The 15,989-nt window shown below is 46.7% G+C and overlaps 1 protein-coding gene across 9 annotated transcripts in view; it reads right to left on the bottom strand.

Annotated features, from left to right (window-relative positions):
- The window catches only part of BRD9 (bromodomain containing 9), a 351,813-nt gene that overhangs the window by 228,718 nt on the left and 107,106 nt on the right, over window positions 1-15,989 (bottom strand). For all 9 annotated transcript variants that reach the window (XM_063922671.1, XM_063922669.1, XM_063922670.1 and 6 more), the window contains exons 5-6: window positions 13,243-13,387; window positions 6,381-6,491 (exon numbers count right to left, since the gene is read on the bottom strand). In XM_063922671.1, coding sequence (XP_063778741.1) covers window positions 6,381-6,491; window positions 13,243-13,387 — 256 coding nt within the window. The remainder of the gene's footprint in view (window positions 1-6,380; window positions 6,492-13,242; window positions 13,388-15,989) is intronic.

Below are 15,989 nucleotides of genomic sequence, written 5' to 3'. Positions count from 1 at the left end.
TACGTCCTGACGACTGAGGAAATCCGCTTCCCAGTTGAGGACACCCGGAATAAACATTGCCGATATTGCGGGCAGATGGCGTTCCGCCCATTGAAGAATTCTGGACACTTCCATCATTGCTTTTCGGCTTTGAGTGCCGCCTTGATGATTTAGGTATGCCACCGTGGTGGTGTTGTCCGTCTGTACCTGAACAGGCCTATTCCTTAACAGAGGCAGGGCTAAAGTTAATGCGTTGAACACTGCCCGCAGTTCCAGAATGTTGATGGGGAGGAGAGACTCCTCCTTGGTCCAGCGACCCTGGAGAGAGTGTTGCTCGAACACCGCGCCCCAGCCCCTCAGACTGGCGTCCTTTGTCAGGAGGACCCAGTTGGGAATCCAGAAGGGATGGCCCCTGCTTAACTGTTGATCCTGGAGCCACCATGACAGGGATAGGCGGACCTCCGGAGTCAGGATTATCATTTGAGACCTGAGTCGCTGAGGCAGACCGTCACACTTGGATAGGATTAACCATTGGAGAGGGCGAGAATGGAATGGAGCATACTCCCCCTTGACGAAAGTCGACACCATCAAGCCTAGTACTTGCATCGCCGAGTGAATGGACACTTTTGGGCGAAAGAGGAAGTATCTGATCCTGTCCTGAAGCCTCAGGACCTTCTCTGGAGACAGAAAGCCTCTGGCTGAGCGTATCCAGTAGGGCTCCCAGGTGCACCATGCGCCGCACAGGGAAAAGGGAGGACTTTTTCCAATTGATCAGCCATCCACGGGCTGTGAGGAATTGCACTGTCAGCTGGAGATGACTCAGGAGGACATCTTGGGAGGTCGCCAGGATCAGCAGGTCATCCAGGTACAGCAGGATCCCGATTCCCTGTTGACGGAGATGAGCTGTCAATGACCTTGGTGAAAATCCGAGGGACCGTAGTCCGTCTAAACGGCAGAGCCCTGAATTGATAATGGAGGTTGCCAATAGCAAACCGCAGATATTGCTGATGCAAAATGGCAATAGGTATATATGCAGGTAAGCATCCTGTATATCCAGGGATACCATGTACTCCCCAGGTTCCATGGCCAGTACAACGGATCGCTGTTTCCATACGGAACTTGGAAACGCTCACAAACTTGTTCAGTGACTTGAGGTTGAAAATTGGGCGGAAAGACCCATTGGGTTTCAGTACTAGAAACAGGGTCGAGTAGTAGCCCCTCCCTTTTTGAGAGTTCAGCACCGGCATCACCACTCCTGTGTCCAGGAGGGAATGGACATGCAAGTGTAGAGCTCGCGCCTTCAACGGGTCTGATGGGATGATCGTTGCGCAAAACTGGCAAGGGGGACGTCTCTTGAAGGAGACCGCGTACCCGTGAGAGACAACTTCCTGCACCCATTCGTCTGAAGTGGTCTTTAACCAGACATGGGTGAACTGCAGGAGTCGGTCCCCCAGGGGGAGGCCCGTCCTGTCATGCTGCAGGTTTGTCCTGTTTGGAAGCAGGCTGACGGGAAGCCCAGGATTGCTTAGATTTGAGCTTACCGGTCTTGGAAGTATGAGGCTTGCTCGAGTACCCTTGACCCATTGATTTACCAGAAGTCTGAAAGGAATGAAAAGTAGAACTTTTAGCTTTCGGAGCAGAAGGAGCAGTGTTAGGAAGGCACGCAGTCTTAGCAGAGGCTAAGTCAGTCACGATCTTATTAAGATGTTCTCCAAATAGGATGTCTCCCTTAAAAGGGAATACCTTCAGGGTCCTCTTGGAATCTAGGTCCACCTTCCAGGACCGCAACCATAGAATCCGGAAAGCCAGAATAGACATAAAGGACGCCTTGGACACCAGAATACCTGCCTCAGAGGACGCCTCTTCAATATAATGGGAGGCGGTGGTAATGTGAGACACACACTGTTTGGAAATACCAGAAATACCCTGAGGTAGCTCTTCTTCCAAAACCTGAACCCACGCATCAATAGCTTTTGCAGCCAAGGAGGCCGCAATAGTGAGCCTGTGAATTGCCCCAGTTAGGGAATAAATACACTTCAGGCATCCCTCCACACGCTTATCTGTCGGCTCCTTCAGGGAGGTGACAATGGTGGCAGGCAGAGAAGAGGAAACCACAATCCGGGCGACATGAGAGTCGACCGGAGGTGGAGTTTTTCACTTGTTACTCAACTCCGCAGGGATAGGAAAACGAGCCAACATCTTCTTGGACAGGGCAAACTTCTTTCCTGGGGAGATCCAAGCCTCTTGACGTATGTCAATCAAAAGGTCAGAGTGAGGAAAAACTACCTTTGCCACCTTCTGACGCTTGAATTTATCAGGCTTTTTTGATGCAGTAGTGGGATCAGCTTCATCATCAATCTGGAGAACCATTTTGATAGCTTCCACTAATTCAGGGACATCAACCTGAGTGACATGCTCCCCATCAGAGGCCACTGAGTCAGAATCAGTCGGATCAGTATAGGCCCCATCTTCATCAGAAGTAGTATCTGGAACATGAGTGGATTGAGAGGAGGAAATCACACGCTTAGAGGGCCCCTTAGCCCCAGAGGGCTGAGGTGTAGACTTCTGTTTAACCAAGGATTAATTCAAAACCTGTATCTGGTTAGATAGTGTGTCCGCCCAAGGCTGATTAGCTACAGGGACAATTTGTGGCTGCAATGGCACAGGTAGTCCCACAGGGGGCATAAGACGTGTACCAAAGAATGCAGCATACAAGAGAAGGCAGCCCATGGTGGCTCTTGGTTGGCCACGAGGGCCACAGGTGGAGTGGGAGATGTAAGTGACCCAGCACCCAGGTTCCCCTCCAGGAAAATCCGTGGGAGCAGCACTGCCTGATGCAGGAGAGTCCACGGAATTCATGCCCTGTGTGGCAGACATTATGAGGAATGTAGCCGCGGGGCACACAGAACAATATAGCCAAACAGTAGTAATACCGTAATCGCCTGATTTATGTGCTAATAAAAGCAGGACACAAACAGTGAAATGAATCGGTATGGGGTAGCTATATTATATATATATATATATATATATATATATATATATACACACACACACATATACACATACACACTATGAATGCCAAATTGATTTCTCACAAATATTTAAAATGCCTGCTCTAATATATATTGTAAACGCCTGCACCTCTTATTGCCATATCCCATGAATGTGCGCTATACATCGCAAAACACTGCATCCCATAAGAGAAAACAATACACCCACACATTATGTGAGTTCCAAAGCTCATTGATGTATATATTTGTTATTAAAAAGGATATGGATTCAATATATATTACAAAGTACAGTATACCCATAGTTACATGATTACAACTCACACAGTAAGCAGTTAATACATAAAGTTACATACAGTTATATGCCAGCACATACAGTTACCATTCCCTCCAATGCATCTTATGTCTCCCTCTCTCTGTAAATAAATACAGGAACTGATCTGCCAGCAAGTCCATCATCGTCTCAGACCTTACAGCCACTGAGCTCCCGTGTGATCAATGGGGGTAATTCCAAGTTGATCGCAGCAGGAATTCTGTTAGCAACTGGGCAAAACCATGTGCACTGCAGGGGAGGCAGGTATAACATGTGCAGAGAGAGTTAGATTTGGGTGTGGTGCGTTCAATCTGCAATCTAATTTGCAGTGAAAAAATAAAAAAGCCAGTATTACCCTGCACAGAAATAAAATAACCCACCTCTCTCTGCAAATGTTATATCTGCCCCCCCCCCCCCGCAGTGCACATGGTTTTGCCCAACTGCTAAAAAATTTCCTGCTGCGATCAACTTGGAATTACCCCCAATGTGTTATCTAGTTTTTGGGGGAGGGATTCACGATGAGTCACCAGTCCCTTTGTATATGCGAATCAGGTTCAGCCTTGAAGACATCCAAAGGGCTGGCCTGAGTTTCCTGTTCATTACCTGTTTGGAATATCTATTGTTCTAATAAAAGTGATTTCAGCTTTTATCCATTTAATCATAATTCCGTGTTGCAATGTCCTACAACTTAATAACAAATATCAAATGAATCTACACATTAATCTGGTTGTTTTAATAGTAAACATGACCGGTCTATCTTGTTTCGTTCAAATAATACACATACATGACATTACTTCCTTAGATATAATTTTAAATCATCATGATGTCTGGCGCTTGATATTATTATAATTATGTACTGTATGAAATAAGTGTTGAATCCATCTCTGTGGAATGTCCGTGTAAATGCGTGTGTTACCATATATTGCTGTGCTCGCTGCGCGTATTTGCAAGTATAGCGACTTATATGTGTGTAGTTTGTATGTTCTCTTTATGTAATTTTTTTTGACTTCGACAACACACATACATACATACATACATAAATTAATGTGGACCCTGACACACTTATCCTCACAGTGTGTGATACAATTGACAAGGAGATCACACACAGCAGCTATATGGCACACTCAGTCACAAACACAATGCAGGAGTAATGTACACAACAATAATACTGCACTGGGCAGGGAATTTACATATAATAGCAGCTATATATATGCAGAGATATAACAATGCACAGCAGTACTGGATGTATATCACAGAATAATTTTACCACCTATTCTGTCAGCAGCACACTTATTTCTTAACTAACACAGTCAAGTGACAGGTAGAACACTTAAGTGCCCTGTATAAGCACGGCGCTGGAACAGGCGGCTTTACAGAGGAGACAGAAACCAGCAATCCCATAGAGAGCAGTCCTTCAGCTAATAATGTGCCAAGTCTCAGCAGGGAGTGAGGGGAAAGTGAAAGCAGCTCCAAAGCCGAAGCATCTGCAAGAAATAGCGCCTGAAGCTGGAGGGAGGGACTGCAGGCAGCGCTCTATTCCCACAATGCTGGACTTCACCACCGGTTCTGTAAGGAGCCTAAAATAAATGCCTGTGCTCCCAAATCGACCTGGTGGATATAGTGGGGTCACTGAGCAGTACAGTGTCCACGCCAGTCGCGCGGTCCATCTCCTATGAGCTCGCGCGAATCGCAATTTTACCTGGGGGGACCCTCTGACCTCCTCCCTAAGTCCAGCAGCCACGCGATCCAGGAGATGAGCAGCGGCGGTGTGCCAAACTACCAGTTCGTCTCCGATGTAAGTACCCGGGAACCAGGTCGCGGGAGTATACAGAGCCGCGAAGGGGAGGTGATGGAGCCGCAGCACATCTCCCAGACGTAGAAGTGCTGTGGCTCAGCATAATAGTAAAAGTTTTTCTTCATTTTCTTCAGGGCTGCCTAAGGCAGCCCCCACCTGTTAGTGACCTGCACTGCAGGCACCAACTTTAAAACTGAGCTATTGCGCACGGAGGAGGGGTTATATAGAGGAAGCGGTGAATCCTGGGAACAGTCAAAGTTTTTAGCCTGTTGGTGCCTCGGATCAAGATCCATCTCTACACCCCGATGTTATTCCCTGTGGAATACCAGTGTACCCCGCTGCAGAAAACGCTCTTACAGAGACCTACCTGTATAGTTCTCTCTTAAGGGGGGTACTCACGGAGCGATATTCTAAGCAATCTGACTAGATTGCTTAGAATATCAGCATGATCGCTCCGTGTGTAGCCCCCTCGGCGATAGCGATGTGCGGGGCCGCGCATCGCTATCGCTGCTGCTAGATTGGCCTGCATGCAGGCCAATCTAGCGGGTCGCTCACTTCACCTGCTGGGTGAAATGAGCGGCCCCCCCAGCTCCTCCCGCACGCTCAGCACAGATCGCGCTGTGCTGAGCGGCAGGAGAGATGTGTGCTGAGCGGTTCGCTCAGCACACATCTCTTCTGCATCGGCCCGTGGGTACTGGGCTTTAGAGGTCAATCAAAAAAACAAAACCTGATATGTTCAATATTCAAGAAATTCAACACATTCTAAGCAGCCATGTAGACACTTGGGGGGGGGGGGTAAACTAAATTGTTTCTCCACACGGCCACCACTAGATGGAACCCAACAAAGTAATTAATATGTTGCTTCGTACAGACAGGATAAGCCGCGGGAAGATACATTTCATCTCGCAGCCCCCCTTGCAGGCAAGATGAAATGTGCGAAAAGTTACCACATAGGCACTTTTTGCGATCATGCTCATTAGTTTAGTTGGGTTTAGTAGATTTACATGGCTCCCATCTCCCATCACTTTAGAATGGAGATCGGGCAGCGATATCAACTGAATTCCCCCCTTGGTGGCCACATGCACAAATGTACTCTTTACAGCATAATTGATCAATTATGGTTTGTATAAAAAGAAAAAGCAAATAATTACATAAGATACTCATCCCTTTATCATTATACTGTATTTGTTTATTACTTTCATATCAATATTTAGCTGAAAACTACAAAGATGAGTAACACAAAAATGACAAACATGCGTATACAAGTATTTAATAAAGTTCTTACTTTACTCATCATCTTGAAGCCTGTATGCAAGAGCTTCTTTGCCAGCTTATAATACACAGTCTCTGGCCGGTTGTACGTCATTGCATTGTCACACATAAGTTTAAAATCTCCCTATTAAACATATATATAAAAAAAAAAGAAAAAGAAAGTGTCAGTTCTGTACTTGATATTGCTGAATCAAAAAAATAAACAATTAAAAAATAAAAATAGTGCCTATGAAACAACTGTAAACAGAACATAAATGTGGAAGGAAGGGGGTGAAATAGAAATTGAGGAGCTACCCTTCTGAAACAGTCTTTACTGACCTAATGTAAACCCCCCCCCCCCCCTCCCAAGGATTTCTATACAACTTATTTTGTAGAAAAAAATTTGGCCATTCAAAAGAATGTGATAAGCGCAAGGTAGAATTATTATTATTTTTTTTATAAGAAATAAAATGAAACATTTGTGACTTGCCCCGAAAAAAATAACTGCAGGTACTGTATGTCATAGATGACCTTTCACTTGATTCATAAGGGGTGATTCAATTGTTTCCCCCGATGGCGGTCACTTGACAGGGCAATTCAATAGTTGCTCCATTAGGGCGCCCATTAGCCACAGGAGACACATCTCTGCTTATACCCTCCTGAGGTTGCAAGCAGAAATGTGCAAAAAGTGTCCCGTTTGGGATACCAAGCGCCACTTTTTGCGTTGTGTCCAGTATTTATTTTGAGTTTAAGCTGAGTACACCACACCTACAGTATACAATCCATGGCCCGAACACCCGATATCAGGTGAACTGGGTGACTATTGTAATAGTGAGTATGCAGGGCCGTTGCAGGAGCGTTATCTGGTAAACAGCTTATAACACTCCTGTAAAAGTTGGGATCGTGAGGGAGGTTGCAACTTACAGTATGTGCTGCTTAATATTGGTCAGCCCGACTTCCGATCACACAGAAGCCAGTACACTATGAGCTGAGCTATCTCTAGCACAGTGTACAGGGCTCACAAGCGCGGAGAGATTTGGATTTATAGGCCATAGTCACACCGTCTGGCAAGATAGGAGCTTATACAAAAGTGACGGCTTGCACCCATCTTCAAGGGGAACGAGAATACTAACTGAACAGTTTGGATGCATCAACAACAACTATTTAAACTAACAGAGGGGGGCAGTGAACCAAACAGGAATAAAGAAATCTGCTCCCCCAACACAGAGGTATTGTTTCTGCAGGCAAAGGGAATAGGAAGCATAGCCACAGAAACAGAAGATAATTCAGATCAAAACCAAATAAATATAGGCAGAGAGAAGAACATAACTAGGAACAGAAAAAGCACAAACAAAACTCTAAAAACTATGTGTGCAAATGCTAGGAGCCGTTGCACTTTAAATTTCTTCAATTGGGTGTGCTGGCTCCTCCCCTCTATGCCCCCTCCCACAGGCAGTTATAAGTAAAATAGTGTCCGAAGGAGAAAGAGCATAATTGAAAGAACATAACAACGAGTGGCGAGGTTCACACACCAGCACACCATAACATAAAACAACCAGCAACAGCTGGAACAAAAAAAGCAACAGCTGAACAGGTAACTTTAGGAAAAGAAAAAACCTGCAGAGAAGTCAACGCACTGAGGCTGGCGCCTAGTATCCCTTATGGACTACGAGAAAGGGATTTACCGATAGGTATTAAAATCCCGTTTTCTCTGGCATCCAATAAGGGATACTGGGATTTAATTAATACGATGGGGACATCTGAAAGCATCCAGAATGGGCGGGAACATGCGGAGATGCCTGCAGTACCACCTGCCCAACTGGGTATCCTCTTTGGCCAGACAAACTTATAGAACTACACAAAGGTGTTCTTCTACGACCCGGTAGCAGCTCGGCATAGTTGCAAGGCCGAGACTCTCTGGGCAGAAGCCCAGGAAGACCCCACGGATCTTGTAGAGTGGGCCTTCAGAGACTGTGGAACAGACAAGGCTGCCGACACATAGGCCTGTTGGATAGTCAACCTAATCCAATGAGCAATGGACTACATCGAAGCAGGGCAACCCTTTTTCTGCGCATCATATTGCACGAACAAGGTATGAGTCTTTCTGATCCGAGCCATTCTCTTGACATAGATCTTCAAGACGGGACTACAATCGGTTGATTCAAGTGGAATCCAAAGACAACCTTAGGCAGGAACTGCTGTATAGTCCTGAGCTCAGCTCTGTCCTTGTAAAAGACCAATTACGGACTTTTACACGATAAGACCCCCAATTCTGAGACACACCTAGCAGAAGCCAGGGCCAGCTACATCACCATCTTCCATGTGAGGTATTTGTCTTCTACTGTCGTCAAAGGTTCAAACCAGGAAGACATTCAAGTCCCAGGTTGCCGTGGGTGGCACAAATGTAGAATGTATGTGGAGAACTCCCTGCAAGAAGGCCTGAACTTCTGGCAACATTGTCAACTTCTTCTGGAAGAAAATTGAGAGAGAGCTGAAATCTGGACCTTAAGGGAACCCAGACATAAGCCCTTACCCACATCAGCCTGCAGGAAACTTAAGACGTCTTAAGTGGAACGCTGCAGGTGGATATGTGCGTTCCTCGCACCAGGAGACATATCTCCTTCAAATATGAGGATAGTGTTTTGACGTTACAGGTTTTCTGGCATGAACCATGGTTGCAATAACCTTCTTGGAATGGCCTTTGCGAGCTAGGATGTTCTGCTCAACCTCCAAGCCGTCAAACGAAGTCGCCGCAAGTCTTGGTTGATGAACGGGCCTTGTTGCAGAAGATCTTTTCTCAGTGGCAGAGGACAAGGGTCTGTCACGGACATGTCCAGAAGATCTGCGTACCACTCCCTTCGAGGGCCAATTCGGGGCAATCAGAATTGCCTGGACTCCCTGATTCCTGATTCGTTTGAGCACCCTCGGGAGCAACGGAATCGGAAGAAACCGGTAGACCAACCGATAAGGCCAAGGAGACAGCGCGTCTGTTGAGTTGAGAAGCCATCAATTCTATCTGTGGGCAGCCTCACAAGTCGATGATCTGTTGATACACCAGGTGGTGGAGACCCCACTCTCCCGGGTGGAGAACGTGGCGACTGAGGAAGTCCGCTTCCCATTTGTCCACCCCCGGAATTAAGATCGCGTACATTGCTCTTGCATTTCGTTCTGCCCAGAGAATTTTTGACACCTCTTACATGCAGGCTCTGCTTTTGTCCCTCCTTGTCGCTTTATGTAAGCCACTGCCGTGGCGTTGTCCGACTGAACTTTGATCACCCGATCCCTGAGGAGCAGAGGAGAGGCCTGAAGCAGAGCATTGCAAATCGCCCGAAGTTCTAGAATGTCGATTGGAAGAAGGGCTTCATGGGTTGACCACCTGCCTTGGAACTGAGCCCCTTGGGTGACAGCTCCCCATCCTTTCAGACTCGCATCTGTCGTAAGGAGGATCCAATCCTGAATCCCAAAACTGCGGCCTTCCAGTAGGTTGGAGTACTGCAACCACAACAGGAGGGAGATCCTGGCCTGAGGTGACAGACAAATTATCCGGTGCATCTGAAGATGTGATCCGGACCACTTGCTCAGGAGATCCAATTGAAATGTTCTGGCATGGAACCTTCCGTATTGAATGGCTTCGTAGGAGGCCACCATCTTTCCCAACAACTTTATGCAAAGATGAATGGATATCCGAGGAGGCCGTAGGACTAATCGCACCATCTCCTGAAGTGTTCTTGCTTTGTCTTCTGGGAGGAACGCTTTCAGGGCCACAGTATCTAGCCACATTCCCAGGAACAGGAGCCGCTGAGTTGGCTCCAAGTGGGACTTCTGTAAATTGAGGATCCACCCATGGAGTGACAGAAGTTGTACAGTGCGTTCTATATGGAGCAAGAAAAGTTCTCTGGATCTTGCCTTTATCAAGAGATCGTCCAGCTAAGGGACAAATATTGATCCCCTGGACCCGGAGTTGGAACATAATTTCCGCCATCACCTTGGTGAATACCCTCGGAGCTGTGGATAGGCTGAAGGGTAGCGTCTGGAACTGGTAGTGATCGTTCAGCAGGGCAAACTGCAGGCAAGCCTGGTGAGGTGACCAAATAGGGAAATGGAGATAAGCGTCCTTTATATCCAGGGAGACCATGAACTCTCATTCCTCCAGGCTCGCAAATCACTGCTCTCAAGGATTCCATCTTGAACTTGAAAACCTTGAGGCAAGGGTTCAAGGATTTTAGATTCAGAATGGGCCTTACCGAACCATCCGGTTTCCGTACCACAAACAGATTGGAGCAGTGACCCGTTCCCCATTGCAGCAGTGATACTGGAACAATGACCTGGGACTGGACCAACTTTAGGATGGCCTGTTGCAGCGTAACCCAAGTATCCTCCAAAGCTGGTAAGCCTGATTTGAAAAATCATTGGGGAGGAGCGCTGTCGAACTCCAGCTTGTAGCCCTGGGAAATTAGGTCCCTTAACCAGGTATCCTGGCAGGAGCCATCCCAGATGCAGCTGAAGTGACGCAGACGAGATCCCACCTCGAGATCCCCTCGGGGTAGGGAGGCACAGTCATGCTGAGGCTTTTGTGGAAGCTAAACTGGTGCTATGTTCCTGGGAAATGGCAGCAGTTTATTTGTCATGTCTTACCTCTGGTGCCTCCTGCCGCATTGGAGGCATCTCTGGCACTTGATCTCAATCTGGTGGTCCGAAAGGTCTGATTACACGGCCCCAGGTAGGAACGCCTAGCCAACGGGGCCCCGGAGGGGAGAAACGTGGATTTCCCTGCAGTAAACTTAGAAATCCATGTATCTAACTCAACCCGAAGAGCCACTCCCCTGAGAAAGGGAGATACTCCACACTGCGCTTGGAATCCACGTCCGCAATCCACTGACGCAGCCACAAAGCTCTGCTCGCCGATACTGCCATGGTAGCAGTTCTAGCATTAATAGTGTCTATCTCCTAGAGAGAGTCACACAGCACGTGTGCAGTGTCTTGAATGTGTTTGAGGAAGGTCACCGTAGTGACCAGGGGCATATCCCCTGCAAGGCCCTCTTGAATTTGAGTCACCCAGGTATGGTTAGCATGAGACATCCAGTAATCCTTTGTGATATGCCAGCCGCAGTGTACATAGATTTCAGTGTAGTCACTATTTTCCTATCCCCAGGGTCCTTGAGCTGAAAAGACCCAGGGGCCGGCAATACCACCTTTTTAGAGCGGCGGGAGACAGACATCTATGGCTGGGGCTTCTTCCCAATGTTTCCTACCTACCGGTGTAAATGGGAAAGAGCGTAAAAACCTCCTTGTAACCTATCAGGATTTTTCTAGGCTTGTTTAAAAACCACATCCAGTTCCGGAGAATGAGGGAAGGTGATGCTGAGCTTTCCTGCGCTAGGAAGAACGACTGCGGTGCAGCAGCGTCTTCCAAAGGGATTTTTAACACATCCCTGATAGCAAGAATGAGGGGCTCAATACCCTGTGTAGAAGTGAAAACTTCTATATCAGGTTCCAATTCCTCCCCCTCCTCCTGAGTATCCTCATCAGAGTCTGAGAGTAGAGCAAGCAGGCCCGTTTAAGTGGCCCTGAACTAGGGAGGGGAGGCTGTCTTTCATCAGCCTTAGCAGCCAGGTCTGTAACAGCCTGTTGCAGTTGTTGCGTTGTCTGTTTATTAGCATTAAACTGAGATGACATGTCTGCCATCATAGTCTTTATGGCACCAAGCCAGGATGGCTCCTGACCCTCCCCCCCAGTGTCCACACTAACTTGGGAAGACTGACTGCACTGGTCACACGATAGGGAACCAGTGGTAGAAGGGGAGAATCTGGTGTTACAAACCTTGACCATAATTACAGTAACAACACTTACACACACACACACACACACACACACACACACACACACACACACACACACACACACACACACACACACACACACACACACACACACAGACACTCTCTCTCTCTCGTACAATAACAAGCCTGCCCTTACTGCATGTGAGATGGAGACCTAGAGTGAGAGGAGGACAGCACACCCCAGCCTGTCAGACTTAGGAAATCTGCAGGCTCAATATATTTGTATCTCCGTAAAAACCAAATTACTTGTCCTATTTAGGACACTAGATTGTGCACAATAGCGGTCTCCCCCTTGTTATACAGCCCTGTACCAGTTTCCTGTGTATCCCAGAGTGCCTGGAGGAGCCGTGTGTCCTTGCTGCTGCTGCTTTAGGCAGAGGAAGGAGCCAAAATGCAGCTGGTCCCGCTCTGAGTAAGCTCCGCCCCCTCTAATGGCGCCGGAGCTACATAGAATCTTTATACTGGCAAAGTCTCCATACACTGTGCAAACATCACAATAGCTGTTCGTTTGCACTACCGCTGCCAGTGTACACAGGGGTACTATAGCGGTTTCCCCTGAGGAGGGTCCTGTATGCCGCCCCTGCGTTGTGCAGCACCAAGAACTGGGGGACCCCCCTAGCAGGGCCTCCGGTTTGTACTCATCACTCTTCTCACCTTCAGGCTATGTTACGGGTGTATGGCATGCTGCGATAGTGACCGCCAAGGCGCAGTGCCCCGCGGAACAACCTCTCAGGACAGTATGCCCCCCAAAGTGCAGGCATACTGTTGCCCAGACAGTATACCAAAAACAATACAGTTTAAAAGAAACTGAAGAAAAATCCTCTGGAGCTCCCAGAGGGTGCATCCTCTCCTGAGGGCCCTTTTTTCTAAACTGACTGTGGGAGGGGGCATAGAGGGGAGGAGCCAGCACACCCAGTTGAAGAAATTTCAAGTGCACCGGCTCCTTTGGACCCCTACTATACCCCATCGTGTTAAGTAAACCCTAGTATCCCTTATGGATGCCAGAGTAAAAAACATTTGAAACACCCCCATAAATATTGATACACTTTCACGTACCTTAAATTCTGTGATGGATTTATACTCGTTTGATGCTATTTTATCTTTCATAGTGCTAAAGTCCATTGGATGCTTTATGATCATAAAATAACCAGGGGCAATCTGATCGGTCACTGGAAAAGCAAAAAATCCATGGGGATCTTTCCTAAAATAAAAAATAAAAAGCATGATTTCCTCACAAATCCCCTGGACCTGATGGGTTCACGGGTGTATACTATAAATTACTGAAACAGGAATTAGTTCCAACATTATTGGAATTATTAAACAAAATTTATAGGGAGACCCCCAGATACCCCACATTCTATCAGGCATACACAACCTTGATCCCTAAACCTAACAGAGACCCATTATCGACAGATTCCTATAGACCAATCACCCTCCTTAACTCGGATTTTAAACTTTTTACTAAAATAATGGCAAATAGGTTACAGACAACACTCCCGGATTTGCTGACTGACCACCAATTCGGCTTTGTCCACGGCCGCCAATCGGTCAAAGCTATCAGGACTGTAATACCAGGGGTAATCTGAGCACTGCGGTGATTCATTTTCGCTGTTTGGGATGTGCTGCTAGTTAAAGGGTGTCCTTAACCTCTTTTTAATAATCTGACAAATGGCCGCTAAGCCTAACTGCGCTCAACCCCTACAGCAGGATAAACTTGTAATGCAAGAATGTCTGTGAATCACAGAATATGCACGTGAGCACTTGTGAATGAATTCTTCACAGGTGCTCCGTCTTTAACAATGTGGCTTATGGTAAGTCCCTTGTGGTATTGTCAATGACCAGCAGAGTGAATGAATAAAAAGTCTAAGCAACAGATGTTGACTCTCTTATGAGTCGTCAATAATAGTGGATAAATTAGATTAAATTAAATGTCCTAGTCCTGACCGGACTGTGAATTGTCCTTGTAAGTCTCTTCTTCAGTACAGGACGGCGTCCCGTACCTCTATCGTTAATGAAAGTGATGGTGCACTATCGTTGCGGCCGTAAGATAAGGGGCACAGGTGCGGGATCTCCTGGCGGCACCGGACTGACTTACACCTCTGCGTCCGTGCCCTCTCTTGGTTCGTCCTTTTTCGATCTCCCCGTGAGTCAGCTCCGTGCGCCGGGCCAGTCGTTGTCGGGGGAGAGGGTGCTCTGCCGCAGGGTCTGAACGGAACTTGTGACAGAAGCACACCTCTCCACAACGGAGACTCACCTGAGGGATCCTCTTACTGCCCGTCCGTCTGTGCGGTGATGTGTCAGCGCTGTGGCTCCCGATCTCTCCTTGCAATTTCCCGCTGTCTGCTGGTGTGGGTTAGATGTCCTTGTTCTCCAACGTGTTTTAACCAAATTAGGTCTTCCTCTGGGAGTCTTTGCTATCAGGACAGCTACAGCAGCTACCATAGCTTCAGTTAATAAAAAAAAACTCCACGCACGTTATTGAGCCTGGATACTCATAAAGCCTTTGACACGGTCTCATGGCATCATCTATTCAATGTATTGCTGCACAGAGGATTTAATGAGAAATTTGTAGGACTGATCAAATATCTGTACACGGCTCCAGTGACCTCTTTGCTGATTTCTGGCAGGCGGGGAACCCCGATTACCATGCAAAGGGGTAAGAGGTAGGGATGTCCCCTTTCGCCGCTTCTTTTCAATGTATTGATTTATCCTATCTTTCGTATACTTCAAGGATCCTCCACATACCAAGGCATATCCACATACCAAGGCATACGAATTGGGAACAAATTTTTATTATATATAGGAAACCCCAATGTACTTTTCCATGTTTATTATACATAATACAATCCCTGCCTGTGATAATTAGTAGGACTGATTTATCTAGGATTGTAATGTTATTCAGACAGTTCATCTGGAATAAAAAGAAGTCACGCATTGCTATGCTGAAACTACAGCAAACAAAACTTAACGGCGGCATAAATTTCCCAAACATTCAACTTTATAACCACGCTTCTCTGTTACGATTTTTAAGGGATTGGATAACTGATAATGATACTTTTGCAAATACGCAATTGGAAGCCCAATTTTTGAAAGAAGGGAACATTTCTACATAGGATGGAGGCAGAGCATGATCAGGATTTGAAAGAGAATCCTCTATTGTGGACGGTTTTTCGCTACTGGCATATTTTACGACGCTCCCGGAACCTTCGGTCACACAAATCGTTGTACTTGATGTTTCTTGGAAACAGTGACTTCCAGCATGGAGAGGCAGATTTCCCATTCACAATGTTTTATCGGGAAGGGCTGAAAAATGTCAATGATTTGGTTGATCTTAACAGGGGCAAACCTAAAACGTTTGCACAGGCACAACAATCCTACCCGTTTATCAGTAGTTATCCATTAGCATTCTTTCAGATGCAGCATTACACCAGCCTAGTGCTCAAAACTTTATCTGCATCAGATTTGACTAACGCTCTAGATAATATTTTGAGACCTCCCCGTGCCACTAAGAAGGCTTTATCACTTCATTATAAATTTTTACATATGTCTATAGATCACTCTACCTCCAAGTCAGGTCTACAACAATGGACTTTAGACATGCCAACTCTTACCTGTGATAAACTATTACAAAATGTAACAAATTCCTGTAAACTGATTCCTTCAGCGCAATATCATAAGATGTACTATAATATTACCCATAGGGCATATTACTCACCAAATAGACAATACTTGACGGATATGTCAGACTCGGATGCATGCCTAAAGTGCAACGCACCGAGGGCGGATTTATTGCACGGCTTCTG

The sequence above is a fragment of the Pseudophryne corroboree genome, chromosome 5 (genome assembly GCF_028390025.1).
Source record: "Pseudophryne corroboree isolate aPseCor3 chromosome 5, aPseCor3.hap2, whole genome shotgun sequence".
NCBI lineage: Eukaryota > Metazoa > Chordata > Amphibia > Anura > Myobatrachidae > Pseudophryne > Pseudophryne corroboree.
The sequence above is the reverse complement of the archived record's forward strand: the minus strand, read 5'-3'. Positions and strand labels throughout refer to the sequence as shown.